Source organism: Clinocottus analis, unplaced genomic scaffold (assembly GCF_023055335.1).
Source record: "Clinocottus analis isolate CAN_PGR_092001 unplaced genomic scaffold, fCliAna1.0.p SCAF_16, whole genome shotgun sequence".
Classification (NCBI taxonomy): domain Eukaryota; kingdom Metazoa; phylum Chordata; class Actinopteri; order Perciformes; family Cottidae; genus Clinocottus; species Clinocottus analis.
In genome coordinates, this window is record NW_027175887.1 from 8,357,923 (window position 1) to 8,378,256 (window position 20,334).

Genomic DNA, 20,334 nt, shown 5'->3' on the forward strand with positions numbered 1-20,334 from the left:
GGTATGAAGCAGGAGAACTCTTAATAAACATGTTTATTTATCAGATGAGAACAGTTACTCCCAATGATACCAGACCCTGTGGACCCACATCACACAATTTATTAATCAATGAAAACTCAGAGGCAGTAAAAGTGGCCTTTTAATCAGATTTTATTCACCCTCCAATCTCAAGGCTTCACAGTTACAATCACTTCCGCGAGGCAGTGACAGGACAGATGGAAAGATGCCAATAATTCAGTGCATTCACAACATACAAAAACAGTTTAAACAAAAACTTGACTAGCTTTAGTAAACATCATTGTCTAAAGCAACAATAATCTAAATGGTGATAGTTTCTCATTCAGAGTGCGGCAGACGGTTTTAATTCATGATTGAGAGGGATGGAGTTGGGGGATTCATTTAGGTTTGGCAGGCTGAGCTTTTAGGCCACTTCCTCCTCTCCATCTTCCTCAAACTCGCCCTCCTCAGCGGTGGCATCCTGGTACTGCTGGTACTCAGACACCAGGTCGTTCATGTTGCTTTCTGCCTCGGTGAACTCCATCTCATCCATGCCCTCACCGGTGTACCAATGGAGGAAGGCCTTGCGGCGGAACATGGCGGTGAACTGCTCGGAGATGCGCTTGAACAGCTCCTGGATGGCTGTGCTGTTGCCGATAAAAGTGCCGGACATTTTTAGGCCACGGGGTGGGATGTCACAGACGGCGGTCTTCACGTTGTTCGGGATCCATTCAACAAAGTAGCTGCTGTTCTTGTTCTGCACGTTCAACATCTGCTCGTCGACCTCCTTCATGGACATGCGGCCCCTGAACACGGCCGCCACGGTGAGGTAGCGGCCGTGACGTGGGTCACAGGCCGCCATCATGTTCTTGGAGTCAAACATCTGCTGGGTGAGCTCGGGCACGGACAGGGCGCGGTACTGCTGGCTGCCCCTGCTGGTGAGAGGGGCAAAGCCTGGCATGAAGAAGTGCAGACGGGGGAAGGGCACCATGTTGACCGCTAGTTTACGGAGGTCGGCGTTTAGCTGGCCGGGGAAACGCAGACATGTGGTCACCCCGCTCATGGTGGCGGACACCAAATGGTTTAGATCTCCATAGGTAGGGGTGGTGAGTTTAAGTGTGCGGAAGCAGATGTCATAGAGAGCCTCGTTGTCAATGCAGAAGGTCTCGTCTGTGTTCTCTACCAGCTGGTGGACAGAGAGAGTGGCATTGTAGGGCTCCACCACAGTGTCTGACACCTTGGGGGAAGGCACCACGCTGAAGGTGTTCATGATGCGATCGGGGTACTCTTCGCGGATTTTGCTGATGAGCAGAGTGCCCATGCCGGAGCCAGTACCACCACCCAGAGAGTGGGTGAGCTGGAAGCCCTGGAGGCAATCGCAGCTCTCAGACTCTTTCCTCACAACATCCATGACAGAGTCCACCAGCTCGGCGCCCTCTGTGTAGTGGCCCTTGGCCCAGTTGTTTCCAGCTCCACTCTGACCTGTAGTCAAAAGTATCGCAGTTTATTGATGCAGGAAACACAAATAAGCTATTTCCATGGACGTGAGAACAGGAGCGTGTTCACATAGCTCACCGAAGACGAAGTTGTCGGGTCTGAAGATCTGCCCAAAAGGACCGGACCTGACTGAATCCATCGTACCCGGCTCCAGGTCCACCAGGATGGCTCGGGGCACATACTTTCCTCCTGAAATGAAGCCAAATAGCATGTTGTCAAAGCATGTTGAGCACGATGCATTCAATGTAAAACACAAATGTAGATGCAAATCATTTGCTTACCGGAGGCCTCATTGTAATAGACGCTGATTCTGTCTAGCTGCAGATCGCTGTCTCCATTGTAGCTACCAGTGGGATCAATGCCATGCTCATCACTGATCACCTCCCAGAACTGAGACGTGGAAGGGGACGTGGGAGGGACAGATGTTGAAATAGGCCAAGATAAAAATAAAATAAAAGAATTACATGAATAATGAAATTGAACAATGAAATTACGTAACAGTTTCCGGGTTCCCCTCAAATGTAGCATTAATTCTCTAATTGAATGCAGATCAGGGAAACAGTCTTTTTAATCTTAAATGCAGACTTGTCTCTGCAGTAATCAAACAGATGGCATTAATCTGCGATGCTATAAGAACATAATACAACAATCTTAAAACTACTATATATAATCATGCAGACTATGTCAAATTAACTAAATAACATCATGAATTCATGTGAAATCGTGCGTTTTACCACTAATATTTGCTTGAAAGAAGTATAGGTAAAATTAGATCATCGAGGAGGAGGGGGAGGGGATTCTGCTACTCCAGCTACATACGATTACATTAAGGTATTACTAATACTGTCAATCCTTCAAACGATTAAAGCAATCGACAAAACAATATTATTTTACTTTTAACACAACACTTGAAATCAAGAGATGACACAGCATTGCGTTTATTCCGTAGAATGCGGGGAGGAGGTTCTCGCCTGCACAAGTCTCATCAAAATGACAAACCAAATAGAGAAAAGGAAATCAGAAGAATACCTTAGCTCCGATCTGGTTTCCGCACTGACCGGCTTGCACATGCACAATTTCCCGCATTTTGGACAAATGGATGAACGAGGATCGTCGAGTGAATGGCACACGGAGCAGCAGAGATTCACAGGGTGGCGGTTCCTGCAGTCGGTCGTCTGGGATTAGTTTGCCCTGCGAGTGCCTCCTCTGAGACCGTCTACTACTGGGCGGAATAGGTGGTGCAACGTGACGTCATTGTCATGGTAACCAAAGACCGGAGGAGAGAGGGAGGGACCAAACCAAGACTCGTGGAAATGGCGGATAGGGTGCGAGGAGCTGCATCAGTCATCAATAAGACTCTCATTATTCTCATGAACTGAGTGCACTCACACCCCCTCCAAACTCCCTCCACACACACACACACACACACACACACACACACACACACACACACACACACACACATACACACACATACACACACACACACACATACACACACATACACACACACACACACACACACACACACACACACACACACACACGGTCACACTGATGTGCAGTCTTGACAGTGTTCTATTGTAAAGACCACGAGTTCTCTAATTAGACACACAACATCAATATAGCTGTGGCTTGAAAGTACAGCAATATATAAATATCTCAACTGGAGAATGAGGAATTCTTCTGAAAATACAAACTTGATATTTTCTCACTGTATAGAGGTTTTGGATTTCCTGTAATATAAAAAGAAAAAAGGTGTAAATAGTTCTTTGATAATTTTCTTTCTTATTAATAACTGATTTTCTGAGTCGTTAGTAGTTTTAAACCTAAAAAAAAGACCCTTAATGCTTTGGTGTCATGTGGTTTGCATGTTCAAACAGGGAAACATTAAGGAAGAAAGGGTGTGCAGTCCTGTAGGACCAAGAGCCTGCGTTTTGATCATCAGCACATTCCTTCTGATCAAAGATGTGCTCTATTTCCTTTAAAAGCACATTCTATTACAGTGGCTCTTTTTATTATTATTGCTATAATCAAATTAGAAAAAGGGCAAAACAAAAAGTGACTTGTATGGTTATATAAGAGAAAACAAGTTAGAGGGACCGGCAGATAAGATTAGTCATGTGCTTCCACACCTTGTTTTCTGCAAATTTAAACCGTCTGCATTATACAAATCAAAAGGTTATCTAACAAAGTTACAGGCTTTTTAGTACAAACTTCCCTATTTTTGTTACTTCCCCTCCACTGCAGCTCAACAGGGAAATGAAAAAGAAAAAAAAAAGCTGTGTTTAAAAAAACACTTCAACAAACAACATATCCTTTCACCCATTCAGATAGTTTTTAGAGTTGAAGAAGTTGAGTTTGTTTTATTTCAAAGCCATCATTGTTTGTGAACACCAAAAAGATACTATGCTGCACATTGTTTTTAAGAAAATCAAGAAATCCAGGGATCAAGAACCCTCTTTAAAATTATTTTACGATAAAAACCATTGGACCCATGTGTAAATGCAATGTCACTTCTCTTAAGAAAAAGTAAGCTTTCAGATGTTTACAGTTGTTATATTATTTCACATTGTGCCTTTCTTGGATTCTTTCTGTCAGAGAAGAAGACAAAAAAATATCCTCCAGTGTGCGTCATTGTATAAATTGTCAATAAAACCATAAATTATGTGACACACATGCATATTCATAGTCATGTATACATGTATTATTATCACAACCAATATGATTAATGACCTGTCTGCAGTACATTAGCAGACCATTTATAGGTTACTTGTTAGTAAAACAACAGCCTTTCTTTCCGAGCTGGTTTAGCCAGTCTGTTTAAAAACTCCCTAAAAGATAGAAACCTTCCCGTGAACACAGTAGGTCAACAACGCTGCAGTAAACTCACTGATGTACAAAATGACTTGCAGAACATTTACCTGACCACCCTCTGTTTAAATGCTAAATTGCTAACCACACGGTAAAATAATAAGTAAGCTAATTACATTTGCTAGAGTGCTTCTACCATGGATGTCAACACTGGAACGTTCACACACATATCCTGAAATATGACATTCCAAACATGCAGTTGCCAACCAGTTTCAGGCTCTCCAACAATCGGCCAATAAGGCTATATTTCCTGTTTCCCAACACGGCTGCGTACAGTGTTGTTTCACAGTGCTGCATGAAGTTACTCCCACAAAAGTCATGCACAGGAAAAGCAAGAGCATTTGCTACTTCATGTCAGGAACAATCGGCAGACTGTCTGTGTGCTCCGAGGCTTTCAGGAGACAAGTTTAACGAGGCACGCACAATTATTTGATGGTGGAGAAATCATTAAGGACTTAAACTTGGGGACTTATTCTGCTTTGAACTGTGGATTTACAACATTGTACATGACAAGCTGATGATCATGTCACTCCCGGAGGATGATCTCACATGCCCAATATGCTGTGACATCTTTACAGACCCTGTTTTGCTGTCATGTAGCCACAGCTTCTGCAGGAGCTGTCTGAAGCGCTGTTGGGAAACAGGGTTACGTGAGTGTTCAGTATGCAGGAAAAGAGCCTCCAAGGCCAGTCCTCCCACCAATTTGGCTCTGAGAAATGTATGTGAAGCACTTTTGGAGGCCAGGAGGAGTTCAGTTGTGGTGGAAGAGAAGATGAACTGCAATGTGCACGGGGAGAAGTTAAAACTCTTCTGTCTGGTTGACAAGCAGCCTATCTGTGTGGTGTGCCAGTCCTCCAAACTGCACAAAAGTCACGACTGCTCGCCCATAGAAGAGGCAGTGCTGGACTGCAAGGTAAGGCAACTAATTATATCAACTGGTTTCCAGACTGAGTATACAAGGTGACGCCTAAAGCTAGAATGCAGGCCCGCTGGTCGGTTGTGATTGTAACTGTATCCAAAATACTGAAACATTAGCTGTCTGATCTTTGCTGACTGAGGCCGGCTTGATTTCCAGGAGGAGCTTGCTTCATCACTCAAGAACCTGAACGATAAAGAGGACAGCCTCAAAAGAATTCACACGACCTCTGCAGACATGTTTGAGTACATCAAGGTAACTGAGTTGAGATGAGTTTTGTTTAATAATAATGCAAAAGAATGGTCAAATTAACCACCATTTGCATTTATCTCACTCAGAATCAGGCACTGGAAACCCAGAGACTGATCAAGGACCATTTCGAGCAGCTCCATCAAGTCCTCTACCAAGAGGAGTCAGCCAGAATAGCTGCCGTGAAGAAAGAGGAGGATGAGAAGATTGCAGGAATGAAGGACAAGATTAAAGAACTTTCAGCACAAGTGCTGTCGCTCACTGAGACCATTTCAGTCATACAGGAGCAGCTGAAGGAAGATGATTTGATCTTGTTGAAGGTTTGCATAATCATGCACACGTCAACATTTTAATCTGTGTCCTCAAAAGCTTCCCACCTTGACTATTTTTTTTAATCTTTCTATTTTCCAGAATTTCAAAGCCACTCAGGACAGGTATGTCAACAAAGTGTTGGATTTACAATATTGATGTTAATTATCACATATTCTCAGCGTAAGATGCAATATCTGTTCCATCACAGAGAAAAAAGCATCGCCCTTGGTCCAGACAACATGTCCGGGTTACTGATTGATGTGACCAAGCATCTCTGCAACCTCAAATATAAAGTCTGGGAGAAAATGTTGGATCACATTGACTACAGTGAGAACTGCTATCATTTTTTCTTTTTTCGAAAGCCGAAAGAGTAGAATTGTAAACCATGTTTAATACTTTAACTTTTCTGCTTGTATCCTGTCTTTTAGCTCCTGTGACCTTGGACCCAAACACAGCACACCCCTGCCTCATCCTGTCTGACGACCTCACTTCCCTCCACTACTCAAAGAAGCACAGCTTTTGCCCGGACAATCCCGAGCGCTTCCACATCAGCGCTGAAGTGGTAGGCATGGCCGCACTGGGCTCAGGAAGCCACCACTGGGTTGTAGAAACCGGAAGCAATCAGGACTGGCTCCTGGGGGTGGCCTCTTCCTCTGTGCCGAGGAACTCAGAGATCTCCGCTCGACCTGAAAACGGCTTCTGGACTTTGTGTTTCCGGGACGGAGAGTTCAGGGCAATGACCTCGCCACCCACCGCACTTACAGTTACAAGAGTGCCCAAACAAGTCAAAGTGCAACTGGATTACAACAAAGGAACGGTGTCCTTCTTTGACCCTGCTGATGACATGCTCATTTATGCATTCACACACACGTTCGCAGAAACTTTACTTCCATATTTTTATACACAGAACAGTCATCCATTGAAAATAATTCCAGAGAAGGTACTTGTCACGATGTTGCGCCAATGAGTTGATGAAGGATTTATTAATTATGTAGGAAAATATGATCCCAGTCCTATTTTTGATGGATGCACAAAACATTTTTGAAGTTGCTTAGTTATTTTGCTGCTTCAAAAACATTTGTTTTGGTTATTTCTTTCTCCTTTAAAGAAATATTCTGCTAAGAGCTAAGAACATTGCTAACACTCCCATGTCCGTACGAGAAATGTGAATCTACTTAAAGCTTAGCTTAGCTAAACTAGCTAAGCTATACCTAAACACAGAGGAGAACCGCTGTCCAGGCTCTTCCAGCCATTTTTTAATCTTGTTTGTTTAATCTGTGTTAAACCTTGAGACAGAGCCGGGCTCATGGTTTGCCTCACTTAAGATAAGATAAACTAAGATAAGCTAAGGTCAGGTAAGCTAAGCTACGCAGCTGCTGCCTCTAACTACACATTTGCTGACATGAGCATCAGCTTTCTCTAAGGGTCATGTGCTGTACAAACGGAGGCAGGTCTGGTTTTGGTCTGTCTTGAATTGACTTGACATTTAAATCCAAACATATTAAGCACATTTCCCAAAATGTAGAACTGTTCGTTTAATGGTAAAAGTGCTCATGTAAGTGGCTCAGTATATATTGCTCACTGTGGTGAAAGAGGGGAGAGCACATTTGTGTGGGATGGAAATGTTTACATAAATATCAAAAGGTTTTCGGTTGATCCATAAATGGGTTTTGGTGTACGACAAGGGCTTTTTTTTATTTGATATTCCTTTAATTGTCTGCGACTCACATCCAAATGATTGATACTGCCGTGCAGTACCTGTTTAGCACCATGAACTTTAAGAAATACACATTATACATACACATCACATTTGTTGCACCAGGGATTAGACCAGAGATGGCCAAACTAAATGTTCTCAACCAGTTGCACTGACCCCATGTTTGACCACCATAGTTGATTGGTAAGCCCATATATCACAAGAAATATGACTTTGTCTGATGATTTTAGATTTAAATTTATTCTGTACTTTTAAATTAATACAGGACAACATTTTAGTGCTCGTTTAAATATGGTGTTATGTGAAATGCTGTTAATATTTTAAAACTTAAACTTAAATTGCCAAAGACTGGTGTCTGTTCTTGGCCTAAGGACCCACATAAAACACAAATGTTAAATTAAGATATCAATTTGTGAAATTATTATTGGTTTCTGTGCAGCTAGGAGATAGAGATAATAATTTAGGCCACTTTAGGATTACACTGTATTGTTCAGTGTTCTTTTGTACACATGATGGCGCCAAAGTGTAATAAATATTTTTGAAGGACAACTTTTAACCATGTGCCGTTTGTAGAAATGAAGCTCCCTGAACATCATCAGTTCACGAAGATATTGAATTAAAATGGGGATTTTCCGCTCACTCTTACTCAAGAAGATTTTTATTAAACATTTTTGCAACTGTATCTTTTTATCAGGATTACACTCAGACATGTGGAACATAATCAAATTAAAGACAAGTCACACAAAAGGAAAAATGAATTTACAGTTTTATTATATGACAGTATTCAGTTTACTGTCTCACAGCTCTTCTTTATAGAGACACACCGAACATCTACATCTATAACGTTTTATATATATATATATATATATATATATATATATATATATATATATATATATATATATATATATATATATATATATATATATATATATATATATATATATATATATATATATATTAGGTCTTCTTAAGCAGATAGGTTTTGTGCAGGATGTGTTTTGTTGTTTTTGGCAGAGACACAGTTGCAGCACTTCTTGACGCAGGTGTCTGAGAGGAATGGCAGCTTCTCCAGCCGAGATAGGTAAACCAGCGGCTGGATGGTGCTGCTGATGTTCAGGAAAGCAAAGCCCACGGGCTGCACATAGCAGCGAAACATGTCAGGGGAATAATAGTCTTCAAAAGGAAACAGCGCTACAGGTGGCAGGTAGTTAAACACAACGATACAAACGAGAGACAGCACCATCTTGAAGGCCTTCTTCTTCATGGGGTGCATCTCGTCTTTCCCTGCACCGCGGGACCTCTTCAGGGCCCACAGGATGCACACGTTGCACAACACCATCCAAAAAAATGTTGCCAGGATCTCACCGGTGAACACCTTTTCGAAGTTCGGCAGGCCTCCCACAGTTTTAGCTGCGGAGTAGGCAAAGGTGAGGCATAACACCAGCATTGTGAGGCTTAACCTGTACTTGATGGGTTTGAACTGCCCAAACATAACTGGGAAGAGCACAGCCACAAAGCGATCCAGGCAGATGCAGGAGAGAAACAGTGGCCCGCTCGTGTCTTTCACACCATAGGAAAACTTAAGTGCCGACCACACGTCTTTGCTGTGCCAGTAGTAAAAGTTAAGGAAGCTGATTGGGGTCATGGTACCAAAGTAGAAATCCATGAAAGCAAGGACACCCAAAAATATGTCAGAGGTTGAGGGATTTTTGCGATTTTGGATGAGGAGCACAATGACAAGTAAGTTGGCTGGGATTCCCACGATTACGTTGATGCACTGCAGGGTCAAGTCAAAGAGAATGCCTTCAGCCTGCAATTCGCACCCTTCAAACACGCTGAAAGGCTTCTCTGTGGCATTGATGTCACCGGTGATATTGAGAGGGACTGGCGTCGGAAGAGAGGTCCAGTTCAGCGGTGAAGAAACGTTTCCCTCCATGATTCAGTCACTGCAAAATTACTCTGATTGGAGTAGAATGAGAATGGTGGTGACACACACACACACACACACACACACACACACACACACACACACACACACACACACACACAAGTTTCCTTTGAAGGCAGGTGTTGATCAAGGGGACTCATACTTCATCTTGTTCCCTAACTCGGTACAAATGATTCAGTCTGTGTGTCACGTCAAACTTACTGTTCATCAGAGGCCTTGTTTCTACTCTGCTGAGAAGTTTAGTCTCAGTAGAGCTAAACTAGCCCCAGAGTAAATCGAGACGGTTCACAGAGAGCAACAAAAACACGTAACAAACACCGTCAGAGCTTCTCTTCAGGCTGTTATCTTGTTATTGTGTCTGCGTGGCCCTTCCTCTGGGAATACTGGCTCCGTGTATGCAGGGCCATCTAACTCGCTTAAGGGACTAATACTAAAGGCCCCGCCCTTTCACAGCAGAATAAAAAGGCAGCTGGTCCCAAATAAAAATGGTAAGGTTCATATTATGCACGTAGACCATTACTTTCTGCCTTTACTAAGGGCAGTGGAACATTTGATAATTTCCTGGAGCCGTTGAATAAGTTTTTTGTTATTTTGAAAGCTAATTTCTGACTTGAATGAATCGGAAAGAGAAAACACAACATAATGTCTGATCTTGGATGAATCTATTTCCGTTTGATATTTAGGATTCAATAAACTATTTATATAAAAATACACTGGAACACTCTGTAATGGGTCATACACCTCTTCCCCTTTCTCGATTTCCTGTCTCCAATGTATTAATGTTAGTAAATGAGGCACTGCTGCAGGAGGCAATATAGATCAGTAATAATCATTTGCATTCATTTCCCTGTGCTGTAGGATTATTGTCAGCTGATCTGAGTCGTCTGATTTGTATAATCTGCATGCTGAATATGCAGATTATATCTGAATATTTCAAACTCTGGTAGTTTCAGTACTTAACTAGTTGTGCATATTAAGTCATATTAAGTTCTGTATTACATTGATAGCATGAAATACATCCAGAGTACAGATTTGACCCATCAGAGCGGACCAGAAATGGACAATAATGTTGAAAATAAATGTCCTGATGTCTGGATTCAGTGGAATAATAACATGAAGGAAACCATTAGAGATGTCCCGGGTCTCAGTGTTTCTCTCTGAGGAGGACCACAAAGCTTTTTATAATGCAGGCCCTAAATGTGATTTGTTTCCCCTCTGTGCTGCAGGATTATTGTCTGTGGTTATGAGTCAGGCTGATTTGCATGGGTTTCCTTTTACATGCAGTTTTCCTGAGCTCCCTCCGCTGAATGGACTATTGGACCCAGAGGCTGTGATTGTTCCTTGTACAGCCATCAAGGGACGTATTTTGGTTTAATGTGGACCTTTGCTTCCTCAGTGGACAATGTTTCTAACCTCCCTTTGCTGACGGCTCCACCTCAGGCCACACACACTCCTGTGGGGCTAATCACACTGACGGAGGAGTGAAGCTCTTTGGCGAGATGATCGTCTCTGGAGATGGCAGACAGAAATCAATTGTGTTTTTCCTCAGGCATATCTACTGAAAATGAAATCAACAAAACAGAATATTATACAGAGGTACTAAATATATCTTCATCAAAGTAATTTTAAAAAAAAAGAAGAAATATATGTGTACATATGTGTGTGTCTGTGTGTGTGTGTGTGTATATATGTATATATATATATATATATATATATATATATATATATATATATATATATATATATATATATATATATATATATATATATATATACACACACACACACAACTCAACTGTTTTAGTACTTACTTACAGTAGTTGTCATTAACACTTTCTAAACAAAAATAACAGGGGCAATAAATAACACAAATGATTTATCTGATTTTCTTGTATTTTCATGCAGTAGTTTGAGTAATGATAATATGGATAAATTTGGCATGAACATCTTTGAAGATTTAGTGAAATACTTAAATTGAAAGTACATTAATACCCTTACTCAAGATTTCAGATGTAACACTTTAACAGCTGCTCATTGAATGACTACAAGTATAAATGTGCCATGCGTACAGATTTTTGTTGAATAGTGAGAACATATTTCTTGATTTTGAAGTAGCAAGGAGCACGAGGTGAGAGGACCACAACTCATTTTAGCACATCGTCAAAATGGAGTTTAACACACACTCTTGGTTGACGGTCATCTCAATAAATAAAGATATTGTATTAATTAATCTCAACAAATCATGTGAAATTGATGCGTCAATTAAGCAGTCCCGTCACATATTGATTGAACTTTGGAAACCAAATGATAAAATCTAGATAACCCGTGCAGCTTTTTGAAAGTGGTACAGAAGTGTATTGTTTTGACTCACCTGTGTGCAGTACTCTTCAGTGCAGCGTAGCAATGCAGTGTGTGTTTCAGGGGTGCATTTATAAGTTACCTGAAACGTCGTAACTTTGACGCTCACCAGGAGGGGAGGATCTCTTGGAGTTTTTGATGTCATGAGGGAACAGCGACTCTCGCAATTGAAACCTCTTCATTAAGAAGGCCCGATGTCTTAAAGCCTTAAGACTTGAACCCGCAGGGACGTAACTGACGCCTCAATGGTGAGAGCGAGAGGCTGCAAGGGCTTGGAACGGTATACATATGAACGAGACAGCACTCTGCAGCGACATTTCACATCTTTGCTCCCTGATTTCAGCATTTCCCAGGCCTTTGCCTTACAAGACTAAAAGGTAATTCTTGTTTTTGTCAAAACAGATAAATGTGCAAAATCTTTCAAAAGATTTTTGGGAATAAACCAGGTGTGTAATGTAGCTATGTCTGCAGCAATGTGGGACGTGCATTTGGTATTTAAATTTGGAAAGACAAATTTAAGTATTTTAATCTGAAATTATTGGACAGTTTTACATATTTTTAAAAGTGCCAGAGCTTTAACTAAGATTCTAAGGTTCACTAGATTGTATATTATTTGAGAAACGTAAATCACTTTCAGTTCTTGGTTTCCTTTGTCAGACCGGGCTTAATATAAATATTCAGGATTTCCTTGAGCAATATCCTCCCTCAATCCTTCATCCTTTGTTTTCGTTAGATGCTGAGCATGTCACAACTCAGGAATACCAGGTTTAGACCTAAATGCAGGAGCCACTGATGAGGAGGCGGTGTTCAGTGATTTAATGGTGAAAAACAAACATGGGATGGAGTCCAAAGACCGACAGACAATAGAGGACTTCACAAATTGAGAGACGACACACTGACAATGAAACAGGCGACACTAAATTTGAACGAGAGCAGGGTGATGTGACACAGGAGGAACAGATAAGGGTGGGGCAGACAATCCCAAAGCTGGGAAAATACAAACTCAGGAAGTACAACACAAGACGCGTGGAGTAATCTTACAAAATAAAACAGGAAACAGACTAAACAGAAATAAAAAAAATACTAAACCTCTAGATTACTGATTACATACAAAACATTAGAATTTAAGTCCAAGGGCTCCGGACACAGAGTCCGCCTGTTGCATATCAACAACCAATGAGAAAATGTCAATGGTTGATTTTTTTATTCCATTTTCATCTAAGTGACGCAAACAAAAGCGTCGCAGCTTTGTCTCATGAAGCGTTCATCCAGCCAGTAAGGACTTCCTCTGAAGTGTTCATCACTTAACTGGAAAGAGACCGTGTGTAAGCCCGTGTGTGAGTATGTGACAGGGTGTATTGGGATTGATGGTTTTACGAGGTAGATAATTGCGTTTATGCCTCTGCTTATGCGAGTCAAACCCAATGTTCTGTTCCCCTGCGAACGCAAGACCAAAGCCAGATTGATCCTTTGTCTAATTAACGTCCGAGTTACCAGACAGAGAGAACAGCAAAGTGTCAGTTGTGTAATCGGGAGGGGCAGCAGTGGTCTGAACTTCATACGGAATATTCAAAGCTCACATTGAAGCTGTAACATCTAACATTATCTGAAATTTCTTTATTAATTGTGTGCCCAGAGAAAGTAGAAACACTGTCCATTGGAGAACTGATATGAATCAAACAGGAGAAAACACAACATAACAGCTAATCTTGGATACATCTACTTCCATTTGATATTCAAAATTCAATCAACTATTTATATATAAATACACTGGAACACAGGATATATTCTGGCCTGCTGAGAGCATTGAGTCACATCTCACATAAACACATTGTAAAATCATGCTGTTAGGAAACCTCTCCCTCTTTCTCCATTTCCTGTCTCAAATGCATTAATGTTAGCAAAGGGCACCGCTGCAGGAGGCAGTATAGATCAGTCATGATCAGGCATTTGCATACATTTCCTTGCCTACGGTCAAGAAGCCAAGAGCAAAATTATGTATTTTTTGACTCGGCACAAACTGGAACACCACATCATGACATGTTTAGTTTAGACAGAAGAGATCATGAAAAAACCTACAAAGAAATGCAACTAAAATGCATCAAATGAGCATAAAAAATATACCTCACAAGCTGCATTGATTAATGTTTCAAGCGCTGGTCGTTTCAGTACTGAACTCGTCACGCATGTTAAGTCATACTAAGTTTTGTGTGAGTACACACACGCACGCACACACACGCACACACACACGCACAAACACACACACACACACGCACACACAAACATTATTATCTATTTAATGGATTTCCATTGTGCAGACATACTTGGTCCTCGTTGATGTGGATTTTAGTGTCTTTTCCTCTTGCGCCACCATGAGGATGACATTTGTTGTTCTGAATGGATTTCTTGTCAATTATTTAATTGACTGCCATGAATCTTTGTGCACACATTCATGTTCCCTTCAGGATGAACTGTAACCACTTGATGATCCTTTACTTTGTTATCCAGCACTACGATCAGACACGTCTTTTAAACTGTTGGTTTATGACACATATACCTGCATTTTAACCACAAGAAAGTAGTGGAACAAACCCAATGAAATACTTTTGAGCCTGCAGATTCTAGACTTAACCCACTGGTTTCCAAGGGCAAAAGACCACAGCACATGAAGAGTTTGAAAGCAAAATAAAATAAATCTCAACACTATAATCAAGAAGATACTTGTGATTGTGGCAGTACTAATAATTGCCCTTAATTATCAGAGGAGGGATGGAAAACAAGTCAGTGTCCTACTGTGGGGATGAGGGGAGGTTTAAGGAGTCTAAGGCCAAAGATCGGCTGCTGATTGCTTCCTCAGTCCATACTTTCAAACGTCACTTGATTGCGGTCCTCTGAGCCAGAGCATGGACCAGGCTGGCAACATACGTCAGCCTCAAGAAGCACAATCGCCTTCAGACAGAATGCGGTTGTTTGTTATGATGTTTCATGGTTTTCCTCTGAAACATTGTGGCTGTGAACATAGTCTAAAAAGACAGAAAGTTGCTGTTGTAGAGTATGTGGCTTATCCATGCAGATACAATCTGTTGGGTTTTATTAAAATCACAAGTCAGAATGTGTGAAGGAATCTAAAGACAAAACAACAGAAATGTGCACGATAAATGATCCCATATGGTCAGATAAAAACACTAAATATCGGGCCAAATTCAGCAAAGAACAAACTTAGGAAGATGTTGCTGAATGAGGCCCAAAGTTATACAGCTCTCCTGTGTTTTTCAGCCCGTTCTCTGCCGGCCTGTGTAATGCGAGAGATGAATCTGCCTGTGACATAATGATATGTGCGTCATGGTGGAAAAGAAACAGACTGAATGTTTTCTGTAAAAGCACACACCCTGCAGAAACTGTCATCAATCAAAGCCCTTGCTGCTCGAGATGTGTGACTGTGGATGACTGAAGCAGAGAGCGAAAATAAACCTTTTTAAACAATTTGTAGAACAATGAATCCCAGGGCAGCAGTTAGAGCTTTAACGTTATAGTTTATGTTTTGTCATGTCTCAAAATCAGTGCAACTGTCGCTTTAATTTCGATACTCACATGGATTTCAGCAATAGCTGCATGTGCTGAGCTCCAGAGGATGAATGGACGTTTGGGTGAGCAGCTACTAAGCTGACTCCTTTTAATGGGATTTTTGACGTTAACGTAAACAGAGGAACTAACTGACTGGCGTGTAGCCAAAATAAGAAGAATGGGCTTTCAGTTTTCCATCCATTATTACAATTTTGTCTCTCTAAATATGCAGTAATCACCATAATTATGGCCTTTAGGTAGTCTTTGACTAACTAACAAACAAACAATCCAACGTTTCATTTAGCAATCACTTCTTAATGGATTTAATTATGTAATCAAACAACAGGGTGTGATTATGAATTTTTCAATTTTCAAATGCACAAAGAGCAAGAACACAAGATATTCAGTGTGTCGTGATAACACTTTATTTTTAAAGCTTAATCCAGTTAGCCATTATGTCAAGCTCAATTTGGTTTCAAGAAAAACAATTTCATAAAAGTAAAAGCACTTGAGAAAGACAGGCCTTTTTCAGGATGATTTAAAGCTTTGTGCTTCCATTTGCACTTTGAAGAATTTAGAGACCACATCAAATGAAATTGCTATTGAAGAGCACTGGTCAGATACTCTATGCATTAGCAGAGCTGTGTGGCATCAAGCTGCACACATGTCATGGAATAGGGAATGTGTTTCAGTGTTTTTATTTCATTGACAGCATCAGCTTTCTTTGAAGGGCAGAGTCAGTTGGTTCACTATGAAATGAATGATCAGTATCCTTAATATCCAATGTTACAAACACATAATTACTTTCTCAGTAATCACAATTACGCTGGGTCTGTCAGCTAGCAGGTTATTGGAAATATAAAAAAAGGGTTATTGTTTACTATCTTCTAAAGCCTAAACACTACATCAATTTTTATGAATGGTACAAACCACACACACGTACACCAGGAATATAAATGCATTTTTAAACTGAATGTGGCTGTTAATGTTTCCTATTTCCAAAAGTACATTGCAAAATTGACGTTTCGTTATATAATTTGTGCATAACTGCTTTGAAGACTGAATGATTAAATCATGGGAGCTTTTGTTTACATATAATTCAAGAAAAATGTTGTTGTCAGAAAGAGCTTTGTGTATTAATTTGCAGGAGAAAATCCTACTAGGCTGCTCTTCTGTCTATTTGTATTAATTACTGGAAGCTAATAACCACTTATCTGCTACTAGTCTTTGAAGAGAGATTTTACTTCATCTTGTGAACCTTGCTGAATGTGAGCGAGAGTCGGCGAAGCTTTAAGTTTACAACATGATGGAGGAACAAGGGGGAATAAAATATAGGATTAGGGAGATAACAAATAGCTATTTTTACACTCAGGGACATAGTCCAACTCTGTGAGAGGAGCTGCTGGGCTCTATTGTAGCGCCTTAGTCCAAATGAATAAACACCTGCCACTGTTCTCAGAATAATTATAAGCACTGGTCGAGCAGCCCTGGCAGGGAGCGCAGAGCTTTCATGCAGAAAAGAAACCTTTTGAGTTCATGGTAAAGGTTATTCCAAAAGATGCTCTGCAATGCGGGAATCCTTCAAATGTTAGCTGAAAGGTGAACATTCACTTTTTTGATCTAAAAGTAGATACGTGGGTTGAATTTAACTTGAAAGCCCCACCCCCCACCCTCATCCCTTATGTCTTGAGCGATAGGAAGCCAACATTTTCTGCAAAAGTTAGAAATGTTTCCTCTTGTTGATCTGTTTATGTATTGTCTCGTGTCTCGCAATGAAAAGGTAGCCCCACCCTAAAGCATGCTTTATCGTCTATTTTAATCTAAATGGGACTATAATTTACTAATTGGACTTGTAACTAGCAAATGAGACCACACACTCATGTTCACAATGTTTACCGAGGTAATAAATCAATTGAGAAGTAAATCATTTTCTTGTAAACTTCAATACAGTCATATACTTCTTTTTGCAACCAGACAAGTTCCCCATGGCCAGTGGAAGTGTCAAGTGTCAAGTTCAAAACACTTTGGCATTGGCTTCAATTTTCAGTCCTGGTGGTTGCTGCCTGGATAAAGCATACTTCAATGCACCAATCAGGCTTTAAAAACATTAAAAATATAAGCATGAGACGGGTCGTTTGCTTCTTTTGTCAGTAAAAACACAAAGCAGTGTCTTGTCTCGTCCCGGTATTAGAAATCTCTACAATAACGCAACCTTCTGTGAAACATCCACGCTTACAACTACAAAGCGATGTGTTACAAGCTATTTATTATAATGATATATTGCTTTCAAATGATAAACAGAGTCATTAAAGGTTTGTGCTCCAGCTACCTAAGGGGTAAGTGCTAAGTCAAACAATGATGACCCATTTAAACCCTTTACTCCAAAGGGGTCTTGGAGTAAGTGTAGCAGCCTCCCCCTGGGGGGGAATCACGCTCTGGCCAGCTGGCTGTCAGTGGCAGCAGGGTGAGAACAAAGCATGACTGTACATCTTTTAGCTCCTCTCTTAACACCCTGCCATTACTACTGATGAAGATCTGACTGCAAAACACTCAGGCCATCAGCACGTAAAGGCTTGAATGGAAACATACGCTGTTTGGGTGTTCATAGGTCGCCTTGTTTGGGAATGTATGCACGTTGTCGTTACATATTGCTGAGCCACTCGCATCACTTACCTTTTTGCTACTACAGTTGCTACAAACAAACTTTATTTTCACGTCAAACAGTTCATAGTGAGTTAATTTGGTTGTGTAGCTTATTTGATGTCTTCTGAATCTGTAAGCATATTTTAAAGGAAAAAAGAGTATCTCAAACAAGATATTGTCTTAATGATGTATCATGTAGAGCATCTATGTTATGCCCAATATTAGATTATACACAATGGGACATTTATCAAAACAATGTGGTGAATAATGAGGAAGTGAAGCATGAAGCATTATATGAAAGTATTTAGTTCCAGATTTGACCCCTTTTTACTGCCTGTACAGTAATTGCTCGGCCCAATTATACTATGAAAAAAAACAAGCTATGAAAGAACTCTAATCAGAAAGAATGCTATGCAGGGATGTTTGTATGTCGCAGTGCACTGATCTCATTGTCTCGCATGGAAATAATGACCTGCCAAATGCCGGTCAAATGGCTCAAAGAGCATGACCAGACTTTGAAACCAAGCTTGTCTCTGAGGCCCAGAGGCTAAGCCACAGCTGACCTAAACCCACAACACACTGCTGCGTACGCACCACCACCAGCACCTGTCTGTCCCAACGGCCGGCTTTGTTTTTCTTTTTTAGAACTTCTTCACCTCATCGCAGAGCGTTCCCAAAGGGTTTTCAGCGAAATAAATAATGTGTCGGGTTTTTTTTAAACCTTGTCTGAACACATGTTTATCTCTGCCGTCGAGTTTCCCATTGCTGAAATTTGCATACGCTATTTATTCTGATGTAAACAAACACCCTGACAACATGGGAAGGTATTATTTTCGAGTCAAACAGATGCTGTTGCAGTCACATAAAACCTGATGCGGACTGCTCTGTTATCCCGGCTACTCAGATTGTTTTTGTAACCTGTTGCAAAAGCAGAAAGCCATATAATTATCTCAACTATACATCCCGTGTTTACATTACCTTTTGCAGTGGGACTAATCTCTCTCTTCAAACATTAACAGACAACAGATGCATGTGCTGTAATGTGACTAGATAAACATGTGGAGACAGCAGCCTGTAGAGACACCACAAAAAAAGCAAAGAGAAAAATAGCGTTATCTTTGTGTATGTGTGTCCCTTCATGCACCAGGCGCATGGTTAAATGGTATGTGTCTCATTATTAATATGAATTCAGCTGTGTCTCTCTGTGTCGGCATTGTCTCACTGGCTCCCTCTGTTGGAGGTCCCAGGGACTGCAGCCTGTGCAGAATATAAATTGCCACAAGAATAAAAGATTCAGATGATTTCAAGATGGAGTTGTTCTTCAGAAAAAGGCCTTTGTTGTTGAGAGTGAATTAGAGCCTTTAAATACGCCAGGAGGCTAATTGTGATGTTGTTTATAATCTCTCAGATGTTTGAGGGCATCCGTCCAGCTGTGTGCTTCAGCTCTGAAGAGTTTATTGACACATGAAGATCCTTGGACCCGGATTAGGGGCAAAGTTCATGTAAAGACTGCATGTGTATGTGTGTGTATGTGTGTTTTTCAAGAATAAACACATGTTTTGCACGGGGAAGTACTGCAACGGCATGCAGCCATCTCAGCCCTCTTTGCCTTATTTGACATATGCAGTCAGTTAACTGCAAGGTGAGGTTATTGATTACTTGGTAAAGGTCCAAGAAACTTCCCAGACTTTGTCTGTTGATATACTGTACGGCTCTGTAGTGTGAAGCTATACGATTTCTTGATTAAGTCTGGAAGTGCTGGTGGCATTCGATGCATTTTTAGTAGCTCTCTGTCTGATTCTTTGTGAACACATCCATCAGACCTTATAGTACAACACAGGCCACCATTCTTGTGTGATGGATTCTCTTCTTAAAACATAAATTCAGATTCTGTCTGTGATGAATATCACTGAGGAACACACTGATAAGTTCAACTTGGCATTTCAGTGGTGACCACACCAAACTTAAGCCAATTTGCATTAAAGCATTAGTTACGCTTTGTATAGAAAATGAAACGATTCTGCTAAGAGTAAAAATGCATAACAATTTTTAGCAAAATGACAACTGAGTGCACATTAGAGATGTAACCGAAACCTATTCATGAAATTAATCAGAAACGCACACAAACAAAGCTCCCAATCAAATAGGCTATTGTAGTATATTGAAGAAAATTAGTTTAAGGAAGTCACAAAATACAAACATTATAAGTAAATAAATAATAAACAAATATTGTGGATGTATCAGAGAGACGCATAC

At 40.7% G+C, this 20,334-nt stretch overlaps 3 protein-coding genes across 3 annotated transcripts; 1 reads left to right on the forward strand and 2 right to left on the reverse strand.

Moving 5' to 3' along the window:
- Window positions 1-139: 139 nt before the first annotated feature.
- Window positions 140-2,720, reverse strand: tubb4bl (tubulin, beta 4B class IVb-like). Its single transcript, XM_068578609.1, has 4 exons — window positions 2,524-2,720; window positions 1,776-1,884; window positions 1,573-1,683; window positions 140-1,479 (listed from the first exon to the last, which is right to left on the reverse strand). The coding sequence occupies exons 1-4, from the start codon at window positions 2,578-2,580 to the stop codon at window positions 422-424; spliced, it is 1,335 nt and encodes a 444-aa protein (XP_068434710.1). The 5' UTR covers window positions 2,581-2,720; the 3' UTR covers window positions 140-421.
- Window positions 2,721-4,885: 2,165 nt separating this feature from the next.
- Window positions 4,886-7,584, forward strand: LOC137786802 (zinc-binding protein A33). Its single transcript, XM_068578906.1, has 6 exons — window positions 4,886-5,281; window positions 5,444-5,539; window positions 5,623-5,853; window positions 5,945-5,967; window positions 6,054-6,172; window positions 6,274-7,584. The coding sequence occupies exons 1-6, from the start codon at window positions 4,886-4,888 to the stop codon at window positions 6,810-6,812; spliced, it is 1,404 nt and encodes a 467-aa protein (XP_068435007.1). The 3' UTR covers window positions 6,813-7,584.
- Window positions 7,585-8,532: 948 nt separating this feature from the next.
- Window positions 8,533-9,501, reverse strand: LOC137786457 (G-protein coupled receptor 183-like). Its single transcript, XM_068578355.1, has one exon. It carries the CDS (start codon window positions 9,499-9,501, stop codon window positions 8,533-8,535), a length of 969 nt encoding a protein of 322 aa, XP_068434456.1.
- Window positions 9,502-20,334: the final 10,833 nt, after the last annotated feature.

Excerpts from the sequence above, each read along its gene's own strand:
- tubb4bl (XM_068578609.1), bottom strand. The coding sequence starts at position 2,580 with ATGCGGGAAATTGTGCATGTGCAAGCCGGTCAGTGCGGAAACCAGATC. Across the intron at positions 1,885-2,523 it reads GAAACCAGATCGGAGCTAAG|TTCTGGGAGGTGATCAGTGA; the intron begins GTATTCTTCTGA and ends TCCACGTCTCAG. Across the intron at positions 1,684-1,775 it reads CTATTACAATGAGGCCTCCG|GAGGAAAGTATGTGCCCCGA; the intron begins GTAAGCAAATGA and ends GCTTCATTTCAG.
- LOC137786802 (XM_068578906.1), top strand. The coding sequence starts at position 4,886 with ATGATCATGTCACTCCCGGAGGATGATCTCACATGCCCAATATGCTGT. Across the intron at positions 5,968-6,053 it reads TTCAAAGCCACTCAGGACAG|AGAAAAAAGCATCGCCCTTG; the intron begins GTATGTCAACAA and ends GTTCCATCACAG. Across the intron at positions 6,173-6,273 it reads GTTGGATCACATTGACTACA|CTCCTGTGACCTTGGACCCA; the intron begins GTGAGAACTGCT and ends CCTGTCTTTTAG.
- LOC137786457 (XM_068578355.1), bottom strand. The coding sequence starts at position 9,501 with ATGGAGGGAAACGTTTCTTCACCGCTGAACTGGACCTCTCTTCCGACG.